Here is a 19032-nt window from a genome sequence, read left to right as displayed (position 1 = left end):
TTCACAGAATAACGGCGACCACAAAAAAAGGCAGATTTCCCATTTAATTTCTCTCTCCTCTGATGTGATCTAGCATCCGGCTGTCGGCCTCTTCTTCTGGGTAGAAAATGTCGGGCGCATGAGATCTGCCACCCAGCACCCGGCAAAAATAGAAAATTTTTCCTAATGGTTCATTTTGATTACTGTGATAGACCCTATCACAGTGATCAGGGTTGTGGTGTTTTGGGTTAGGGTTGTGGTTACGGTTAGGGTTGGCATTTAGGGTTAGGGGTGTGTTGGGGTTAGGGTTAGGACTGTGTTAGAATTGGGGTGTTTCCACTGTTTACGTACATCAGGGGGTCTCCAAATGCGTCATGGCACCCGCCATTCATTCCATCCAATTTTGCATTCAAAAAGTCAAACAGTGCTCCATCCCTTTGGAGCACTGCCATGCACCCAAACAGTGGCTTTCCCCCACATACAGGGTATCAGCGTACGCAGGAGAAATTTCCCAGAAACACGTTTTCCAATAAAAGAGCCTTCATCTACTATTTTTGTGGCAAGAGAAATTTTTCCAGCAGTTGGACCTTTTAAACCAGGCGAAACCATACCATCCCCTAAGTGAGCCTTACCATATTTTTTTACTTTTTATTCTCCTGTAATAGGTTCACTCCATTTTTTGCATTCTTTCCTTACACCGCTTTTATCACAATGCAGATTCTGTCATTTTTGTCACAACAAACAGTGGAGTAATAGTGTGAACAAGAGCTTAGGCTCAGACCTTCCTTGTAGCATTGGGGCAGTCCATACAGTTTTACCTTTATTAGTCTGGTTTTAGTCATATTGCCTGTAAATGTGTAAGCAGTACACGTTTCTGGTGCCTGTATAGAAAACATACAAACATCTAAATAGAAAAAGCAGCTTAAAGATTTAGCCTAATTAACAAAGCATCAAAAACAAATACCTAAATAAAACATCAATTACCTATAAGTGTATAGATATTGTATACATCTACTGTAGGTCAGAATACCTCCGCTAGAGTCTAGAGGAGCACAACACTGGTGCCCACCACTCCAGCCTCAGACCATTATGCAGAGGATATCTATTTCAGATATCAGAATGTAGATAGATTACTTTGCTACCTACACAGATAATCCAATTAAATGTAATAGTTTATTAATATCTGTTTCACCTTACTGCACAATATTTTCCCTTAAAATTCAATGCATTAATAATAACTGGCATAGATGCATTTCAGCTTTTGTTTTATCCCAAGGATGCATGATTTCTTCATTGTTTGACCATTTAAGCACATATATGTATACTACACGTACTCTGATTTTTGGCCACTGGTCACCCAAACAACAGGTCAATATTGCTTCCTATTTGAGCGACTATAAAGCGAACATATCACAGGCCTAGATCACTGTATATTTCAGTTTTCATCAGACTGGTTTATAATTTTATCTCAGCTGTACCAGTACAAGTTTTGGAGAGCCTGTGAATAATGTGGGCTTTATGGCAGTTATTATGGCACCACAATGGCTGACATTATAGTGATATAGCAAACATGATTATGGAGACTCTGTAGATATTCTGTGTGGTTGTTGTGCATGTTACTGTAATGGAGTACTGTGACCTGCTTAGTTACGGTAGCTCTGTAGTTGAATTATGAGTTTGCCTCAATCACGGATGGACTATAGAAGGCTTACTTATGGGATCACTGTGCGTAGTGTAGTTATGAGGGCACTGTAACTGGCTTAGTTCTGGGGATATTGTGCTTGGTTGAGTAATGATGCCCAGTGGTTAAGTGTTATGGGGTCACTGAGGCTGGCTTGCCTATGCTGCACTATCACTGATCATATTATTAGGACACTGAGGATGTTACTTCCACTATGGGAGCATTGAGGTTGTTAACACTGTGGCACTATGGCAGGACCATTTTCATTGGCATACTCTACTAGAATACCTACAAGACTCCTAAATTAACAAAAGAATTTGGCAAGTTCCCGTATTATGTGGGCACTATCAGGCCTTGGCCTTACAATGGGACCAAAGTACTGTTTGCGAGTAGGCTTATACTGCTAGGTTGTGGCACATTAGAGTTTAGAACAAATAATTGTAGGGACATGGTAGGAAATTAATATTTGGGGCTAGAAAAGTGTGAAAAATGTACTTATTCCTAATTTGAGACCTAATTTGTAGACCGACGCCTAGACTCTGATAGACTTGCATTTATTCCACTGTCCTGAAAGTAATGATTTGTCTCCACCTCGCTTAAAATATAGATACAATAATATATAATATGTACAAAATACTGATAATGTCCTTAAACGAAAAGCAATTAAATGCATAAAATAAATGTATTTCTCATCATACTGTATAGTCCAGTCAGTTAATTGTCGGTATCTCTCATAAACTTTGCGCTTTCCTATAACTTTCAAAATGTACAACCTGAAAAAAAAAATTAAAACCTCAGATTTCAGAAAGTATTATGGCATGTGCACACAATGTCTGTTTTAGGCAGATTTGGCCTGGAACCTACCTGGAAAAGTGCTAAAAAAAATGAAAGGGGAAAAAAAAGAATGCACTGCGATGTCAAAACGACTTACTGTGTGTTCTGTCGTTTGTTACTTCTTTTAACCACTTTAGGCTTCAAAAGTTGTGAAGCGGTAAAAAAAGAGACTATTTTGTATACGGGATGTAAAAAAAAAGATGGCGGCAGAACCACCACAAACAACGACCGGGAAGACGCCAGGAAAGATGCTTCAGGTAAAACACTGCCAGCATTTTCCTAAAGTGTCTTCTGCTTAAAAAGGTTGTGGGTAAGCCAGTGACTAAAAGAACCTGTGTGTACACACCCTTACATGGTTAATTCAAAGAAAATGATAGACTTGTGAAATGAGAGGTTGTATACATGGGTTTCACAAAAATCTAATGATTCAGATTAAACACGTCTCTTCATCGGTTTGTAGTAGTTTCTTTTATTATAAAATACTCTGAAATTCTCTAATTGTAGGTGAGAAATTCCTATCCACTCGCAAACATGCAATATAGCCAAAGCAACATGGCTGATTTTGAGTGACGTGCGTTGGTAAGTGACCGTTACGGAACCATTGTGGGGATTCTGCTTATATCTTCATCTTTGTGTGACGTGTTACAGTTTCTAAGCCTAAATACAATTTCGACTTTTGCTTCTCTGTCTGATCAAAATGAGAAAAAAAGCTTTCGGCCCTTTTGCAACTTGTTCCTCCCATATGCAATGTAGTCTAGTTGAACATAATGGATTCTGGGTCTTGATTAGCCATCTGAGCCATGTGTCTTAAAACATCCTTTTTCGTGATAACACCCAGAAGCCTCCTGCAGGAAAGAACCAGGAACAAGACATAAAAGATCATTAGAAAACAGTTCCCTTCATTTCATTTTACTGTGCACGTGGCCCCAGTAAATCACACAAAATCTGTCTCTGCGCCTCCATAAAACAGTGAGAAACCAGAAGAAAAAAAAGACATGATGTGTTATTTGTTCGTTTCCATTTGGATGGGGGATATTTGAACAGATGTGGTGCTGAAATGACTGAGTGTATTGGAAGCTTTCTCACAATCAACACTTTTACCTAGCAGGTCATACTCTGCGTTTTCTGTACCCTTCTGAAAAAAAATATTTTTTTTTAATTAAGATGGCTCCCAAGGGCATGAGAGGGGTGCAATGTTTCACAGTAACGCAGGTGTTAAGACTTTGTACCAGGAATGTGCTGAAGCTTTTAGGAATCTCAGCTGCCTTCATTTTTAATTGAAGCTCCTTGTTAGCATTTTGCCATACAAAATACAAGCACAAGATACTTTTCTAAGCAGCTCGGTTATTTCTGTGTATATAGAGGGTTTCCTCTTCTTTATAGCATCCAGCAGAAGCTCAGAATATGAGTGAAAGGGTTTGGCTTTGTAAGGCCAGGTACAGACAAGTGTATTTGATGTCCGAGTGCGAACCGACAAAACATCAGATAGCACTCAGTCCAATGTTAGTCTATGGGGCCATGCACATGTCCATTTTTTTTCCCTCAGTGTCTGAGGAAAAAATTGCTGCATGCCCGAGTTTGATCTGATATTCGGATCGCACTCGGCCATGCAAGCCATTGAATGTGTGGGAAACATCAGACAGCACTAGGATGACATCTGATTGTAGTCCAATTTCTGCACACTCACAGAATGGAGAATATTGAGAATTTATTTTCTGCATCTTCTCCTCATCTGAGAGAATCAGAGCACACTGTAATCACACTCTGATCAGCGTGTCATCTGCCTCATCGGCCCAATTCTCTTGGATGAGAGAATGTCTGGCCTGTTCACCTGCCCTAATGGGGGGGGGGGCAATAAAATAGTTCTAGGTTGACCTGACAGAAATGTAGCAAAAGATATTGACGAGTCGTCAGAACGTATTCTCTCAGAACATATATCTCTAATCGGCATGGAGAGGTTCCTCTTAAAACATAACTTTTATTGTACTGTTTTAAAACAGGGAATTCCCAAACAAAAACACATAAGCAAAAGTACATGGTGTGAGTATCTATCATATACCACATGGATTAGTCACTAAATCAAATGAATCATAATTATTTTAGATCTCACCCAGACCAGATGTAAAGGTGTGGTCCTTCAAGAATCCTCCTTGTAATTGTTGAAGGTGAGGGCTATCTAACCCCGTCAAGCCCCATACAGTTGCTCCCATTCTAACAAGGGCAGTACCCAAATGTTGTACTATTCTATAGACCCACTAAAAAAATATTGTTTCCTCCCAGTGCGTTTCTGCCTTAGTTATACAGCAACATCAGGGGAGTATACATGTGGGGAAACAAAAAAAGGGGACTATTATCCTATAGCACCTAAGTGAAAAATGAATCAAACCGAGAGAGGACACGTGGCGTATTCAGTGCTCTAATAAAAGAGTTATAAGGTGAAAGGCACCCCTGCTGTGGTATGAATAGTGCTGCAACACTGGTCAGGAAAATGGTAAAAAATATCCATCTATTAGCTTCTCCTACCCATTAAATAATACAATATGGACAGCAAACAGATGACATCAGTGTACTATCCTTTTTTCTCTATGGGCCATTGACTTATTTTGGAGAGTTTGATTCACAACATGGATAAGACCAGAACAGGACTGTTGGTTTCTTGTGTACAATCTGACTGCAAAAAGAATGTGAAAAGGAACTTTCATTATAATGGATCCATGATCTATCTACAAAAATAGTGGACAGCAAACATGCCAAAATAACTGATGTGTGAAGCTAGCCTTAAAAGGGTTGCCTCCGACTTTTACATTGATGGCCTATTCTTTGGATAGGTCATTAATATCAACACCTGGCACCCCCTCCGATTAACTGATCTTATTGATACATATAGGGGGCGGATGTGCAGTACCCGTTTGTGGCCACTATACCATTGATGGAGCAGTGCTGTGCTCCACAACTGAGCACTTCCGGCCGGAGCCAGAGACAGCTGAAAGGCGGTGGTTCCGGGTGTCACACCCCTACTTATCAGATATTGATGACTTCTCTTAAGGATGGGCAAAAAATGTGAGAAACCGCCGAGGACCTGCCTTGCACTAGTCATCTAAGACACACAGGTCCCAATTGATCAGAGTGTTTGTGACAAAAATCTGGAGTAAAATACTTTGATAAGTTGCAGAATTTTTACATAACTCGAGGTTGAAGAAAAACATTGCAACTTTTGGCATTTTCACACTTGTTTCAACCAGCTTTGCAACAATTGATGAAGCTGAGGCGAGACGGGGGCAGAACAGGGCGTAACACCACAGCTCATCTGATTCATGACGAGCTGTGGTGTACCTTAAGCCAGAAATATTCCTTTGATGTGCCTGATTCATTAAGAGGCGTGCACTTCTTACTCTAGCATACCCCATTATCTACACTGGCATTAACCATACCAATCTTGATGAATCGGAGCCATAGTTCCATTGCAGCTTTACAAAGTACAGGATGTTTTCTCTGAAGTACCACAACATTTCAGAGTAAAACATACATGGCTGACAGAACACACAGAGTGTCTGATTCATGTTGACTGTTCTGTTAAGTTCAACCAGGAGAAGAAAGCAAATAAGGTTAAAAGATGAGGGATGAATACATCTGTATATGACATATAATCTATGATGTAAATAAAAGCAAAACTCAAAATCCACTTAAAACGATTCTTACCCACTCCGAGTAACAAGACATTGTCTCAATCCAAGTTTCCTAAAGATGTCCACTACAGTCTCCATCGGTGTGTGGTCGGTGACAGTGAAAGGACTTAGGTTGAGGATGCGTCTCAGTTTCAGAGGATAAGGACTATTAGCTGGAAGCTCTGGTGGGTCTTCTGTGAAATATATAATTGAGTTGCTCACCACTCCATCTTGCCTCTGTCTTGCATTCTCTAGAAATGAAGCACATTATCCTGTAAGCAATATTTCCTAGAGATATTAATGACCATGGAACCAAGTAATTTAATGACCAATTCCTCATTTATCATGATGAATATCCAGATGTTACAAGATTAATGTATCTTCTAAGTATTCTGAATATACACCATTTCCCTCTTGCTAGTCCAACAGTTATGGAATGTTTATAATGCGTGAGAATGTACCAGACAGTATATTTTTTTTTACTGAGATCCACTGGAGAGAAAATCATGAATGACCACAGTGAAAAAATATATCCTGAAGCGTACCAGTCCATAGTGGACCGAAAGAGTACTCTTGGCAAAGGTTAGGTACATGGGGGACTAGTTGAGTACACATCAGTGAACCAGGGCTGTGGAGTCGGTAAGCCAAACCTGCGACTCCGACTCCTCAATTTCCCTTACACCGACTCCGACTCCAACTCCGACTCCACGACTCCGACTCCGACTCCCACACATATTGCTTATATTTAAATGAAAAATTTATTGTAGTACAATGTGAACCTCAGACATTTAATCATTTTTATGATCCAATAATCAAGATATTTAGATAGAACAGAATATATATTGGTGTACTACCCGGTTTTCATTCTTTTTGGTACAGATACGATATGGATAGACAGATATGGATAAATGGATAGATAGAGCAGATTTCTAATCTGCTTTTGCTATTGAAAACATTATCTATGAGCTCAAAAACCTTTCAGGTGATGCAGTTTTTTAAAAAGATGATCAGCTTTTGCAGCTGAAAAACGTATCCTCAAAAAACACAGGAAAAACGCTGTGTGTGAATGTAGCCTTAGATCAGGAATAGAACAGCCATTTATAGGACATTTCATAACTTTCCCAAACTCCTATGAAAAAATATTCAGCACATCCTGCATTGAATTACTGTACCCAATTTATTATATATTTTAGGAGTCGGAGTCGGTCCATTTTATACCGACTCCAACTCAGACTCCGACTCCACCAAAATGAGCACCGACTCAGACTCCGACTCCACGACTCCGACTCCGACTCCACAGCCCTGCAGTGAACCCTCTGGTCGAAGAGCAATAACTTACCTGGAAAATAGGAGGCAAACAGAGCTGAATAATTCAGTTTATCATACCATTTTCATACTATTTTCTAAATGTTCATTTATGTGGAAATCCACTTTATATGTTGACAATCTTGTAATATGTGTTTATTTTAAAATCTATGACTTTTTTATTTCATGACAGTTTTGCAGTAATTCTTTTGAAATGAAATGACAAGAGCTTGAGCTTGGAGAGATATTCACCCTTTATATTAAGAAACCTTGCCAGTATCATGTACACCATCATGTCTACGAGCTTAATGTGATCCGACTGCAGGTAGTCTATGTTACTCTTCATAAAAAGAGTTAATTAATAGTTTGATAGATGAGATTAGCCAGGCATAAAAATTGGCCTTTTCTCAGCATTGTGATTGATACTGTAGCAGATGTGAAGGATGCTGCAGAATAAACATCAATAATTACATTTTTCTGCTTATCAACACAGAGAAAATAAGGCTGTGAACCTTTAAAGTTCGCCAGCTGTATAAAAGCTTAGTCTTGGAGTTTCATGCTTTACAAACTTTACATACTATAATTTTATCTTATGAACCTGGTTTAGTATATATGTCTAGATTAACATTTTTTGAGGCGTATTGGGATTTTCATGGCTGGATTGCCGCGTCGTTGAGTATCAAAGAATGGTAGAGATGGAAGGGACCTCCAGGGACATTGTGTCCAACCCCCTGCTCAAAGCAGGATTCACTAAATCATTCCAGACAGATGTCTGTCCAGCCTCTGTTTGAAAATTTCCATTGAAGAAGAACTCATCACCTCTCATGGCAGCCTGTTCCACTCGTTGATCATTCTTATCAAAAAGTTATTTCTCATACCTAATCTGTGTCTCCTCCCATTCAGTTTCATCCCATTGCTTCAAGTGTTTCCTTGTGGAAATGAGAATAATGATGACCCCTCTACAGAGTGACATTTTGTGGGCACTTATTAAGTTTCCTTTCAGATTTCTCTTTTACAAGCTAAACATCCCCAAATCCTCTATCCACTCCTCACCGGACATTGTTTGCAAACCAGTCACCGTACTAAGGCCATGTTCACACGTTCAGTATTTGGTCAGTTTTTTACCTCAGTATTTGTAAGCCAAAACCAGGAGTGGGTGATATAAACAGAAGTGGTGACATGTTTCTATTATACTTTTCCTCTGTTTGTCCCACTCCTGGTTTTGGCTTACAAATACTGAGGTAAAATACTGAGCAAATACTGAACATGTGAACGTTGCCTAAAGATGAGTCTTCAAAAGAGAGTGCAGTGTAAAGTAAAAGTAGTTTATTGTTCTATGTGTTTCAGGGCTGTACAAGCCCCTTTTTCAAGAAAAAAAACTACAATAAATACTGGTAGATAAAGGGAGGTTTAAATGCTTAAAATTAGTGACAATGGGCTCATGAAATGCCCATTGGGTGTGATCAGAATTATAGAATTGTGTTCACATTGTGTTAAATAGCGTAAAGAAGGAAGAAAAAAGTGGAAGAAAAAGCTTAGAAGATAAACAATTATCAAGCAAGGCTATGTTCACACGTTGAGCTTTTGCTGCATTTTTTTCTGCAGGCAAAACCTGCTATCTTGGCGGTAAAGAGGCTGCTTACAAAAGGCAAAATTTGCTGTGTTTTTTTGCTGCATTTTTCAGGATTGCAAAATTCAGCTTTCCTTCCATTACAGAAACATGAACAATGCAAGGTGTTAGGTCACCAATGCAAGACATATGTGAAACCATAAATCTATTTTGGAAAAATGGGCAATTTGATCAAATTATTTAGTGTAAAAAAGATTTAAATGTCTGATAAATAGTGACTATACTGAAAGAAAAAGTTTGCAAAAAAAATACACAATTACAAATGTAAGGCTACTTTCACACTTGCTTTGTTTTGCAGCGCGTTTTTCCCGCAAAAAAACGCATGGAAAAAGCTCATACAAACGCATACAAATGCTGCGTTTTTTTCAAGCATTTTTATGAGCATGCATGAAAAAAGTAGCGTTTTTAGTGCGTTTGCGTTTTTTTCCAACATTAGTTGGCCCCTCACACTAACCCAAACCATGACTTTACTAACCCTAACCCTTAACCAAACCATACCCTAACCCTTAACCAAACCATACCCTAACCCTTAACCAAACCTTACTAACCCTAACCCTTAACCAAACCCTACTAATCCTAACCCAAACCATAACCCTAACTAACCCTAAACCCTAACCCTTAACCAAACCATACTAACCCTAACCCCCCTTAACTAACCCTAACTCTAACCCAAACCCCTAATTTCCATTGTCTAACCAATGGTCAACAAAAAAATGCATGCGCAAAAAAACGCATACATGAGCATGCCAATGCGCACATATGCGTGCCCATAGACTTATAATGGGTGTCTTGCTGTAAAAAAAAACGCATTGCGCGCGCATGCGTTTTTTTGAGGCAAGTCGGACGCCCAAAAAATGCAACAGGATGCATTTTATGCGCCCAAGCGCACACCACAAAAAAACGCATGCACGTAAAAACGCATACAAACGCATGTGTATGCGCACATAAGCGCATCCCATGCAAAATATAGGAAAAAAAGCACATGCGTTTTTTAGCGCTAAAATACAGCGCAAAAAACGCAAGTGTGAAACCAGCCTAACAGCGGGGGGAATATTAATTGATCAGGCATTGTTTACATTTAGCTTGTAGGACACCATTTACTTTTACACTTTAGTTAGCCTTTGAGTTGATCAGGCATTTTTCAATTTCACACCTTGGTCAGCCAATGTTTACTTTACACATATCACTAATTTAATTAAACTGTACTAATCCTATCTGCCATTTGCAGGTGAGGAGACCAAGACATTGTGGTTTAAACTTGGGAAAATCACCCCTTCTGCTCTGATCTCATGGTATTTCAATCTTGGGACATTACCTGACTACGCCTATATCTCTTCCTTCTGTTTATGACATACCCTCCTGACTTCTGACCTTGGAATGCTTGACTATGCCATCTCACGGCTTGCCCGTGTGAGGTGACTCAGCATCACACCCTATGTGCACTTTGTCCCATCCTCAGCTCACTTCTAGATTATAATCATAACATCAAAAAGGTTAAAGGAAATGTATCATGAGAAAATTACCCATTATTTAGAGGTGCTTTCAGGGAAGTGGACCCCACATTCTGTAAAATGCCTAAAATAACAAGCAGCAGGCATTCACCCTAATCAACTTGAACACTGGATCACTGTTGTTGCTTGTGTCTTGATGTTTTGGCTGTAGCAGTGATATCATGTTGATCGAGAGCATCACCGCTAAAGTCACTAACTGAGCTCTATAACAGTGGCAAGGAAGACAGCATGAGCTGCTGAACTCAGTGAATGGATACAGAGGTGATAAGCACTGTCAGGCTATGTGCCCACGTTAGCGTTTTTAAACGCTCAGGAAACGGGTCTCCTTCCCTGAAAACGCCAGTTTTTTGCCACGATTTTTGCGCGTTTTTTGTGCAAAAAACGTGTGTTTTTGATGCGTTTTTTTCCGCACGTCTTTTGGACTATAGGAAATAGCCAAAAACGCGGACCTAAGCGGAAATTAATGAGCATGCTGCATTTTTTACCGCTAAGCGTTTCCTTAGCGGTAAAAAACGCATCCATTGGCACAAAAAGACCAAAATGCATTAAAATTAATGGGATGCTTCTTTTAAGCATTTTAGATGCGGTTTGACCCCGAAAAACGCATCAAAAACGCAACGTGGGCACACAGCCTCATTGTGATTTCACCAAGACCCTAGAAGCCTCGAGGAGATGGCACGGACCCAAGGAAAGTGAGTACCTGCCAATTGTTATTTTAGGTATTTCATAAAATTTTGGGAGTACTTTCCTGAAAGAGGAAAAACCCTTTATATTAAATTTCTTAGTTAAATTTATTTTATTTTTTGAATTTTCCACATCACTATCCATGATAGGCCGGTGTCACACTAGCGAGAAAAATTTATGAGTGCTATGCGTTTAAAAATCGCATAGCACTCGGACCAATGTTAATATATGGGGCAGCTCCCATCATCCGATTTTTTTTCGCCCATTTTAAACGGGCTGAGAAAATCGCAGCATGCTGCGATTCTCGGCCGAGATTCGCCAATGCAAGTCTATGGGTGCGAGAGAAAAACGGATTACACACGGACCACAAGTGTGACTTGAGAGAAATACGCTCCGGTGTCCTTTAACAAAAGCCGGCAATTCATTTTGCGATACAGTAAAATCACTTTAAACTGTATATAAATAAGGTTTCTTCAAATATTTTGTTATATCAGCCTGATGAAGAGACGTAAGTTGTCTTGAAAGCATTTACTATTATTTGTTAGCCATTAAAAAGTATCATACCCACAAGATTCCTATTTGTTTCTCTCACTGAGAGCACTTTAAATAGTAAAATCACACTGACATGTTTGATAAAGAATAGAAAGAATAGATATATACTGTACACATAGAATACATATATATATATATATATATATATTTCATGGAGTTATACTTAGCATAATAGCCGTTAAATCAATTGCCGGCTTCTGTAAAATTATTACAAAACCCGACATGAAGTGACACATGGTTTACATACAGTAAACCATTTAATTTCATTTATTTTTTTATATGTCTTTGACTAATAATTAGATTAGGGTATGTGTGTAAAATTTTGGACATGTAGGTGTTAAATTAAGGGGTTAATTCGTTGAAAAAATTGAGTGGGCTCCCGCAGTAATTTCTCCACCAGAGAGGAAAAGCCAGTGAGTGAGGGAAGATATTAATAGCCTAGAGCGGGACCATTGTATTTGGCCCCCCGGCTAAAAAAAATCTGCCCCCCAGCCACCCCAGAAAAGGCGCATCTATAAGATGCGCCTTTTCTGGCAGTTAGCCTCTCTATTCCCATGGCCTTTAGCAGTGGCTCATGGGTGAATAATAATGTGTTAATGTCACCTTGCTATTGAAAGATGACATTAAGCCGGGTTAATCATGGAGAGGTGTCAATTAGACATCTATCCATTATTAACCCTAGGGTTAAAAAAAGACACACACACTAATTAAAAATTCTTTTAATGAAATAAATACCCAACGTTTTGGACCAAATTTATTATTCTGCTAATCCAAAAAAGCCCTTGTTCTGTAAAAAAATAAAATAAAAAACCAACAATATATATATCTCTCCGCCATTCAGTCAGGTCCCCTGCTGCAATCCATCACAAGGGGTTAACGAGTTTACAATGGGGACCGGTGCTAATGCTACTGGCCCCTCTGTAAACCACTGCAGAATTAATTAATTCATCTCTGCGCTGGTGCCCCAGCTGACCAGAGATGAACTGATTAGCATGGGAAAGTTTCTGAACTTTTTCCCATGCTATCGAGTTCACTTCAGGTCAGATGGGGATTCTGTGCAGCCTCACTGACTACCGCTGAGGTGAACTGACAGCGTGGGAAAAAGTTCAGAAACTTTCCCACGCTTATTAGTTCATCCCCAGTCATCGAGGGCGCCTGGGCAGAAATGAATTCACTTTAATTTTCAATGTGATAAAGGGGAATGGGGTGATAAGAATTTTTTTTAAAAACTTTTTTTTATCTTTTACTGTATTTGTTATTTATCTAAGGGGACTTGACCCTGCGATCATCTGATCACATGCTATATACATAAATACAACAGTATAGCTGCATATAGTAAAAATCATGGTCTCCTTTGAAGCCCAACCACAGCCTGGGATTCAATGAAGCTCTAATGGCAAACAAGGGGGTATTCAGCCGAATCCAAACTGCCCTAGCAACCCATCTGCATCAAGTGACTGCATCTCGGGGTGGTGGGTTGTGCAATGGGTGCGTGGAATGGCACAGTTTTATTGTCGCATTTCACAGGTTAGCAAACCAGCTGTGAAAGGCAGATCCTGGCTGTGTGTCACAATGATTATCTGATGGGTAAGGTGCGGGCTCAGCCTCTGAGCTTGCTCCATACACCTCCCAATTTGAGCAGTACTAGTACGGCAGATCTTGGGAAATGGTTAATGCCATTGAGTTTCTACACATTATTTTAAATAAAAAGATTTCTAAAAAAAAAATGGATGTTTACTAACATTTAAGAACTGCAGGGTAAGCAGTCCTAGTCATATGAACTTGATCTACTCTGTAAACAAGAAACGTCTTGATTAAAAGGAATTTAGAAAAAACATCCTGGCAGCAGCCCGCTGTGATCAAGCGGTTTCTTGTATATGTTTAGAAAATCGTGATAAGTTCTGGAGAAAATGGTTGAAATGTTTTAAATGTTTAGTGTTTTTCCTCTTTGATTGTGGTATGTTATTGTGCAATGAGACAAGATACCTGATGTGAACTTAGGGGCTTTACATGGGAAATCTGAAGCAAAATATCAATATTATATTTGGCCAGCACCTTTACAGTTTATACTTCTAAAGACGTGTTCATATGGAAACATAATGAATGATTAACCATTTGTTATTTAAAATTATAAGCTCAAAAAAGTTTGACAAACAGCCTATGAATTCAAGACGGGTCATACGCAACCCATTCGGCCAACCGCTATTATTTCCAACCTTCCAGACAACTACCCGTTCAACTCTGGTAAGCAGGCTTGTTACCGGAAAGAAGGGAATCAGCCGCTGCCAGACACTTAAGATGGCAACTAATTTTTGCTGAGAACAAATGGATTAAACACACTGAAATCCAAATACTCGATCAATGTTATCACATCTCCGGGAGAGATTCCTGAGACCCAGTCAAAATTTTGGCCGGTTCGGCCACCATTAGTTTAATGTGTAAGTCCTAAAGCTGGTGATAGATATGAGATAACTGTGGCTGAACATTCAGTCTTCACCATCAGAATGCGTGATTGGCTTTAATATGCACAAATTATATTCTAGAGTTGAGCAGAATGATTTTCAGGACCTTTGTCCAGCGGCCATGTTGGGGCTCCGTGGAAGCTGGACTTGAGCATTGTGAAATTCATACTACTTGCTTGCATCATGGGCACCTCTTTGGATAAGTGGTCATGACACTGAGGAGGCCTACTAATTGGAAGAGTAACCAGGATGCAAGCAGGTAGAAGGAATTTTGCAGTATTCAGGTATGGCTGCTGCAGAGTACCGATGTGGCCGCTGGACCAGGATCTTGAGAATCGTTTTGCTTGACTTTACTGGAGTAATGTACAGTAAGACATTTCTGGCATCACTTATTTGGGTTAGGACTGGCAACAGGATGCTAGGGTTATACCAGCTGCAGATCTTGATGATTTGTGTGCAGAAGTATATTCAACGTGGTAGGACATTCCTCAAACATCCATTAATTAATGTGTAAGTGCGGGTATTTCTGCACATGGCGCTCATTCTTGATACAGAATACATCAAGATGTTTTGAAAAAATTTTTCTATTTTTTCATCAGTTACACAACATTAACATGTCTATCTATCCTGTGATTTTCATAACTCCACGACTTTTTCTTCTTGGTGTTGTAATTTCAAGGTTGAAGGTGTGTAATGCATAGATGATATATACTACAGTTATACTGTGTATGTGTATGAGAGACATTTTCTGTTTGAATTTTAATGTCTTTAGTTTTGTACATCAAAGAAAAAAGCCCTGCCAGAAAAGTTTGGCAGCATCTTATACCCTCTCTCCATTGCAATTAACATGAATTCTTGGCCATGATTGCTCCTTTTTCATAATTATTGTGTAGCTAAAGGTGCTTTCTAAATTTGTTCAAAATTTCATGCCATGGTGAAGGATTTTTGCTACCCCATCTGAGAGCACAATGTAGGGATAGAGATCCTAATTCCCATGATGTATCACCTACTGGGCTGCTTGCTGCAGTTTTTATAAAATCACGGTTTCATCTGCTGCAGATCTATCAGTTCTCTGAATGTAAAGCTGTCTATAACCTCACCAAAACCACTGATCGGCAGCTTTTTGTGTACTCTGTGCATAGGCAGAAAAGTGACAATCAGTGATGGGGCGGGGTTATACAGAACTTATGAATATGGAGGAATACAGGCCAGCAGGTTTGCTAGTCCTTTAGTGATTTTATGATAACTACAGAAAGAAGCCGAGATAATGACATCACTTAAATTAGGGTCTCTGTTTCTACATTAAGCTGTTCTCAAAAATCTGGTGATAGATTCCCCTTCAAATTAGAAGTATAAAGCAAAAAATTTTGTGCGTTCTATAATTTAGCAAATAATTTAAAATATATAGGTATGTATCAACATCAACTATGATACAGCCTTACTGGGCATCCTTATTAAATATCCTGTTTCTACTGTTCCATATTAGACACAAACTCTTTACAAGGTCTAATCTGTTCAGCATTTACTCCATTTTTGTCAAGTATACATAGGGTATGCGGCAAAACTATACACCAGGGGTCCCTAACCTGTAGCTCTGGAGCCACGTGTGGATTGGGGTTCCATGAATTGTGGCTCGGGGCTGCGTGCCAGTTTGGTGCATTAGCTCCAGGTCTATCAAACAGGTATGAAGAGAACATTTCAAAATGGTGAATTTTGTGCTAAGTCCTGCACAGAAGAGCAGCTCTAAGTGCACATATACTGGTTTTAGGGGTCTAGAGATCATTTAAGAATGGTACCCTGGAGACAGGATGACACTACCTGTCAGAGGAGGTGCTTGAAGCTGGATGTGACAGTGTGTTGGGAGGTTGCTTGATGGAAGAATACTGAATTGGGGTATTGTGGGAACCCCTGGAACTTGGTATACTGCTTCAGGGTAATTTCTGTTGCGTTGGTTATCATAATAGATACCCATAATGGGGGCTTTGGTTGCCACTACTGTGTGTGGATCGGGAGCTGGATGTGGCTCATGACCTTGTCTCAGAGCTGAATGTGGCTCTCAAGGTCAGAAAGGTTGGAGACCACTCCTATACACCAATGCTATTTCTTGTCACACAATATTAAAAAGGCAAAAAGTAGTTGAAAACTTTGATAAATGTGCTGCCCATCAGCAGATAGTCTTAAGGGCCCTCTACTGTATTTCGCCACCTAGCTGTAATCTTTGATAATACAGAAGAGGACCTTTTATAAAACAAATAAAATGTAAAGACTAAATTAAAGTACTATAAATACAGGATTTACCTAAATGATGGTGTGCTTAATGCTAAAGGAGTAAACTTCTCAATAGAGTTGAGCGATACCGTCCGATACTTCAAAGTATCGTATCGGATGGTATTGGCCGATCTTTAAAAAAAGTATCGGTATCGCCGATTCCGATACCGGAAGTCCCATTCAAGTCTATGGGACTTCCGGTATCGGAATAAGAAAAACCCTTTCCTGCCCTTGTACAGCCTCTCTGGGGTCTGTACGGGCCTTTCGGGGGGCTGTGCCGGCCTGCCAGGGGGTCTGTGCAGGCTCCGGTGGTCTGTGCCGGCCTGCCGGTGGTCTGTGCAGGCTCAGGGGGGCTGTGCCGGCCTGCCGGGGGGCTGTGCAGGCTCCGGGGGGCTGTGCCGGCCTGCCGGGGGGCTGTGCCGGCCTGCCGGGGGGCTGTGCCGGCCTGCCGGGGGGCTGTGCAGGCTCCGGGGGTCTGTGCAGGCATCGTCCGATGGGACTACAAGTCCCATCGGGCGATGCCTGCTACCATGACAGTGATTGACACATTAGCCAATGATGGGACAGTAGTAGTCCCATCATCCGGCTAATGTGTTAAATGTTAAAAAAAAAAAAAAAAAAATACTACATACATACTTCATGCATGCTACATACATACTACATGCTACATACATACTACATATATACTACATACATACTACATACATGCTACATGCATACTACATGCATGCTACATACATACTACATGCTACATACATACTACATGCATGCTACATACATACTACATACATGCTACATACATACTGCATGCTACATACATACTACATACATACTACATACATACTACATACATGCTACATACATACTGCATGCTACATACATACTACATACATACTACATACATACTACATGCATGCTACATACATACTACATATATACTACATGCATGCTACATACATACTACATGCTACATACATACTACATATATACTACATACATACTACATACATGCTACATACATACTGCATGCTACATACATACTACATACATGCTACATACATACTACATGCATGCTACATACATACTACATGCATGCTACATACATACTACATGCATGCTACATGCATGCTACATACATACTACATGCTACATACATACCACATACATACTACATACATACTACATACTACATATATACTACATGCATGCTACATACATACTACATGCTACATACATACCACATACATACTACATACATACTACATACATACTACATGCTACATACATACTACATATATACTACATGCATGCTACATACATACTACATGCATGCTACATACATACTACATGCATGCTACATGCATGCTACATACATACTACATGCTACATACATACCACATACATACTACATACATACTACATATATACTACATGCATGCTACATACATACTACATGCTACATACATACCACATACATACTACATACATACTACATACATACTACATGCTACATACATACTACATATATACTACATACATGCTACATACATACTACATGCTACATACATACCACATACATACTACATACATGCTACATATATACTACATGCATGCTACATACATACTACATATATACTACATGCATGCTACATACATACTACATGCTACATGCATGCTACATACATACTACATACATACTACATGCTACATACATACCACATATATACTACATACATACAATACATTCATACAATACATACATAGACATACAGTACATATAACATAGAGTAACATACTTACCAATACTTGTCACATTGTTCCCCGAAGCCATTGTCTTTTCCGGAATAAATATTAACATAACAAACCACAAAAATACTCACCCACGATCCGAAGCAGTCCACGAGTGTGTCCCACGACGATCTTGGGTAGAGAACGGCAGCATCAGCTGTTGCTGCCGTTCTCTACGGGCTGCAGGAATCCAATGACGGAAGGTAGGTATCCTTCCGCACTGTATTCCTCCGCCACTTAAAAAAAAAAAAAAGTCCCTAGTCTCACTTTATGCCATTGCTGTGTGGGAATTTCCCACACAGCAATGGCATAAAGTGAGACTAGGGACTTTTTTTTTTTTAAGTGGCGGAGGAATACAGTGCGGAAGGATACCTACCTTCCGTCATTGGATTCCTGCAGCCCGTAGAGAACGGCAGCATCATCTGATGCTGCAGTTCTCTACCCAAGATCGTCGTGGGACACACTCGTGGACTGCTTCGGATCGTGGGTGAGTATTTTTGTGGTTTGTTATGTTAATATTTATTCCGGAAAAGACAATGGCTTCGGGGAACAATGTGACAAGTATTGGTAAGTATGTTACTCTATGTTATATGTACTGTATGTCTATGTATGTATTGTATGAATGTATTGTATGTATGTAGTATATATGTGGTATGTATGTAGCATGTAGTAT

The 19032-nt window shown here is 39.7% G+C and overlaps 1 protein-coding gene across 5 annotated transcripts in view; it reads right to left on the bottom strand.

The window, feature by feature from the left end:
* Positions 1–2943: 2943 nt before the first annotated feature.
* CLCN4 (chloride voltage-gated channel 4) overlaps positions 2944–19032 on the bottom strand; it is a 103814-nt gene continuing 87725 nt past the window's right edge. For all 5 annotated transcript variants that reach the window (XM_073565995.1, XM_073565997.1, XM_073565996.1 and 2 more), the window contains 2 exons: positions 6194–6410; positions 2944–3339 (listed from right to left, as the gene is read on the bottom strand). In XM_073565995.1, coding sequence (XP_073422096.1) covers positions 3249–3339; positions 6194–6410 — 308 coding nt within the window. In that variant the 3' untranslated portion in view covers positions 2944–3248. The remainder of the gene's footprint in view (positions 3340–6193; positions 6411–19032) is intronic.

Source organism: Dendrobates tinctorius, unplaced genomic scaffold, assembly GCF_039654945.1.
Source record: "Dendrobates tinctorius isolate UK_male_01 unplaced genomic scaffold, ASM3965494v1 ptg000016l, whole genome shotgun sequence".
Taxonomy (NCBI): domain Eukaryota; kingdom Metazoa; phylum Chordata; class Amphibia; order Anura; family Dendrobatidae; genus Dendrobates; species Dendrobates tinctorius.
The sequence above is the reverse complement of the archived record's forward strand: the minus strand, read 5'-3'. Positions and strand labels throughout refer to the sequence as shown.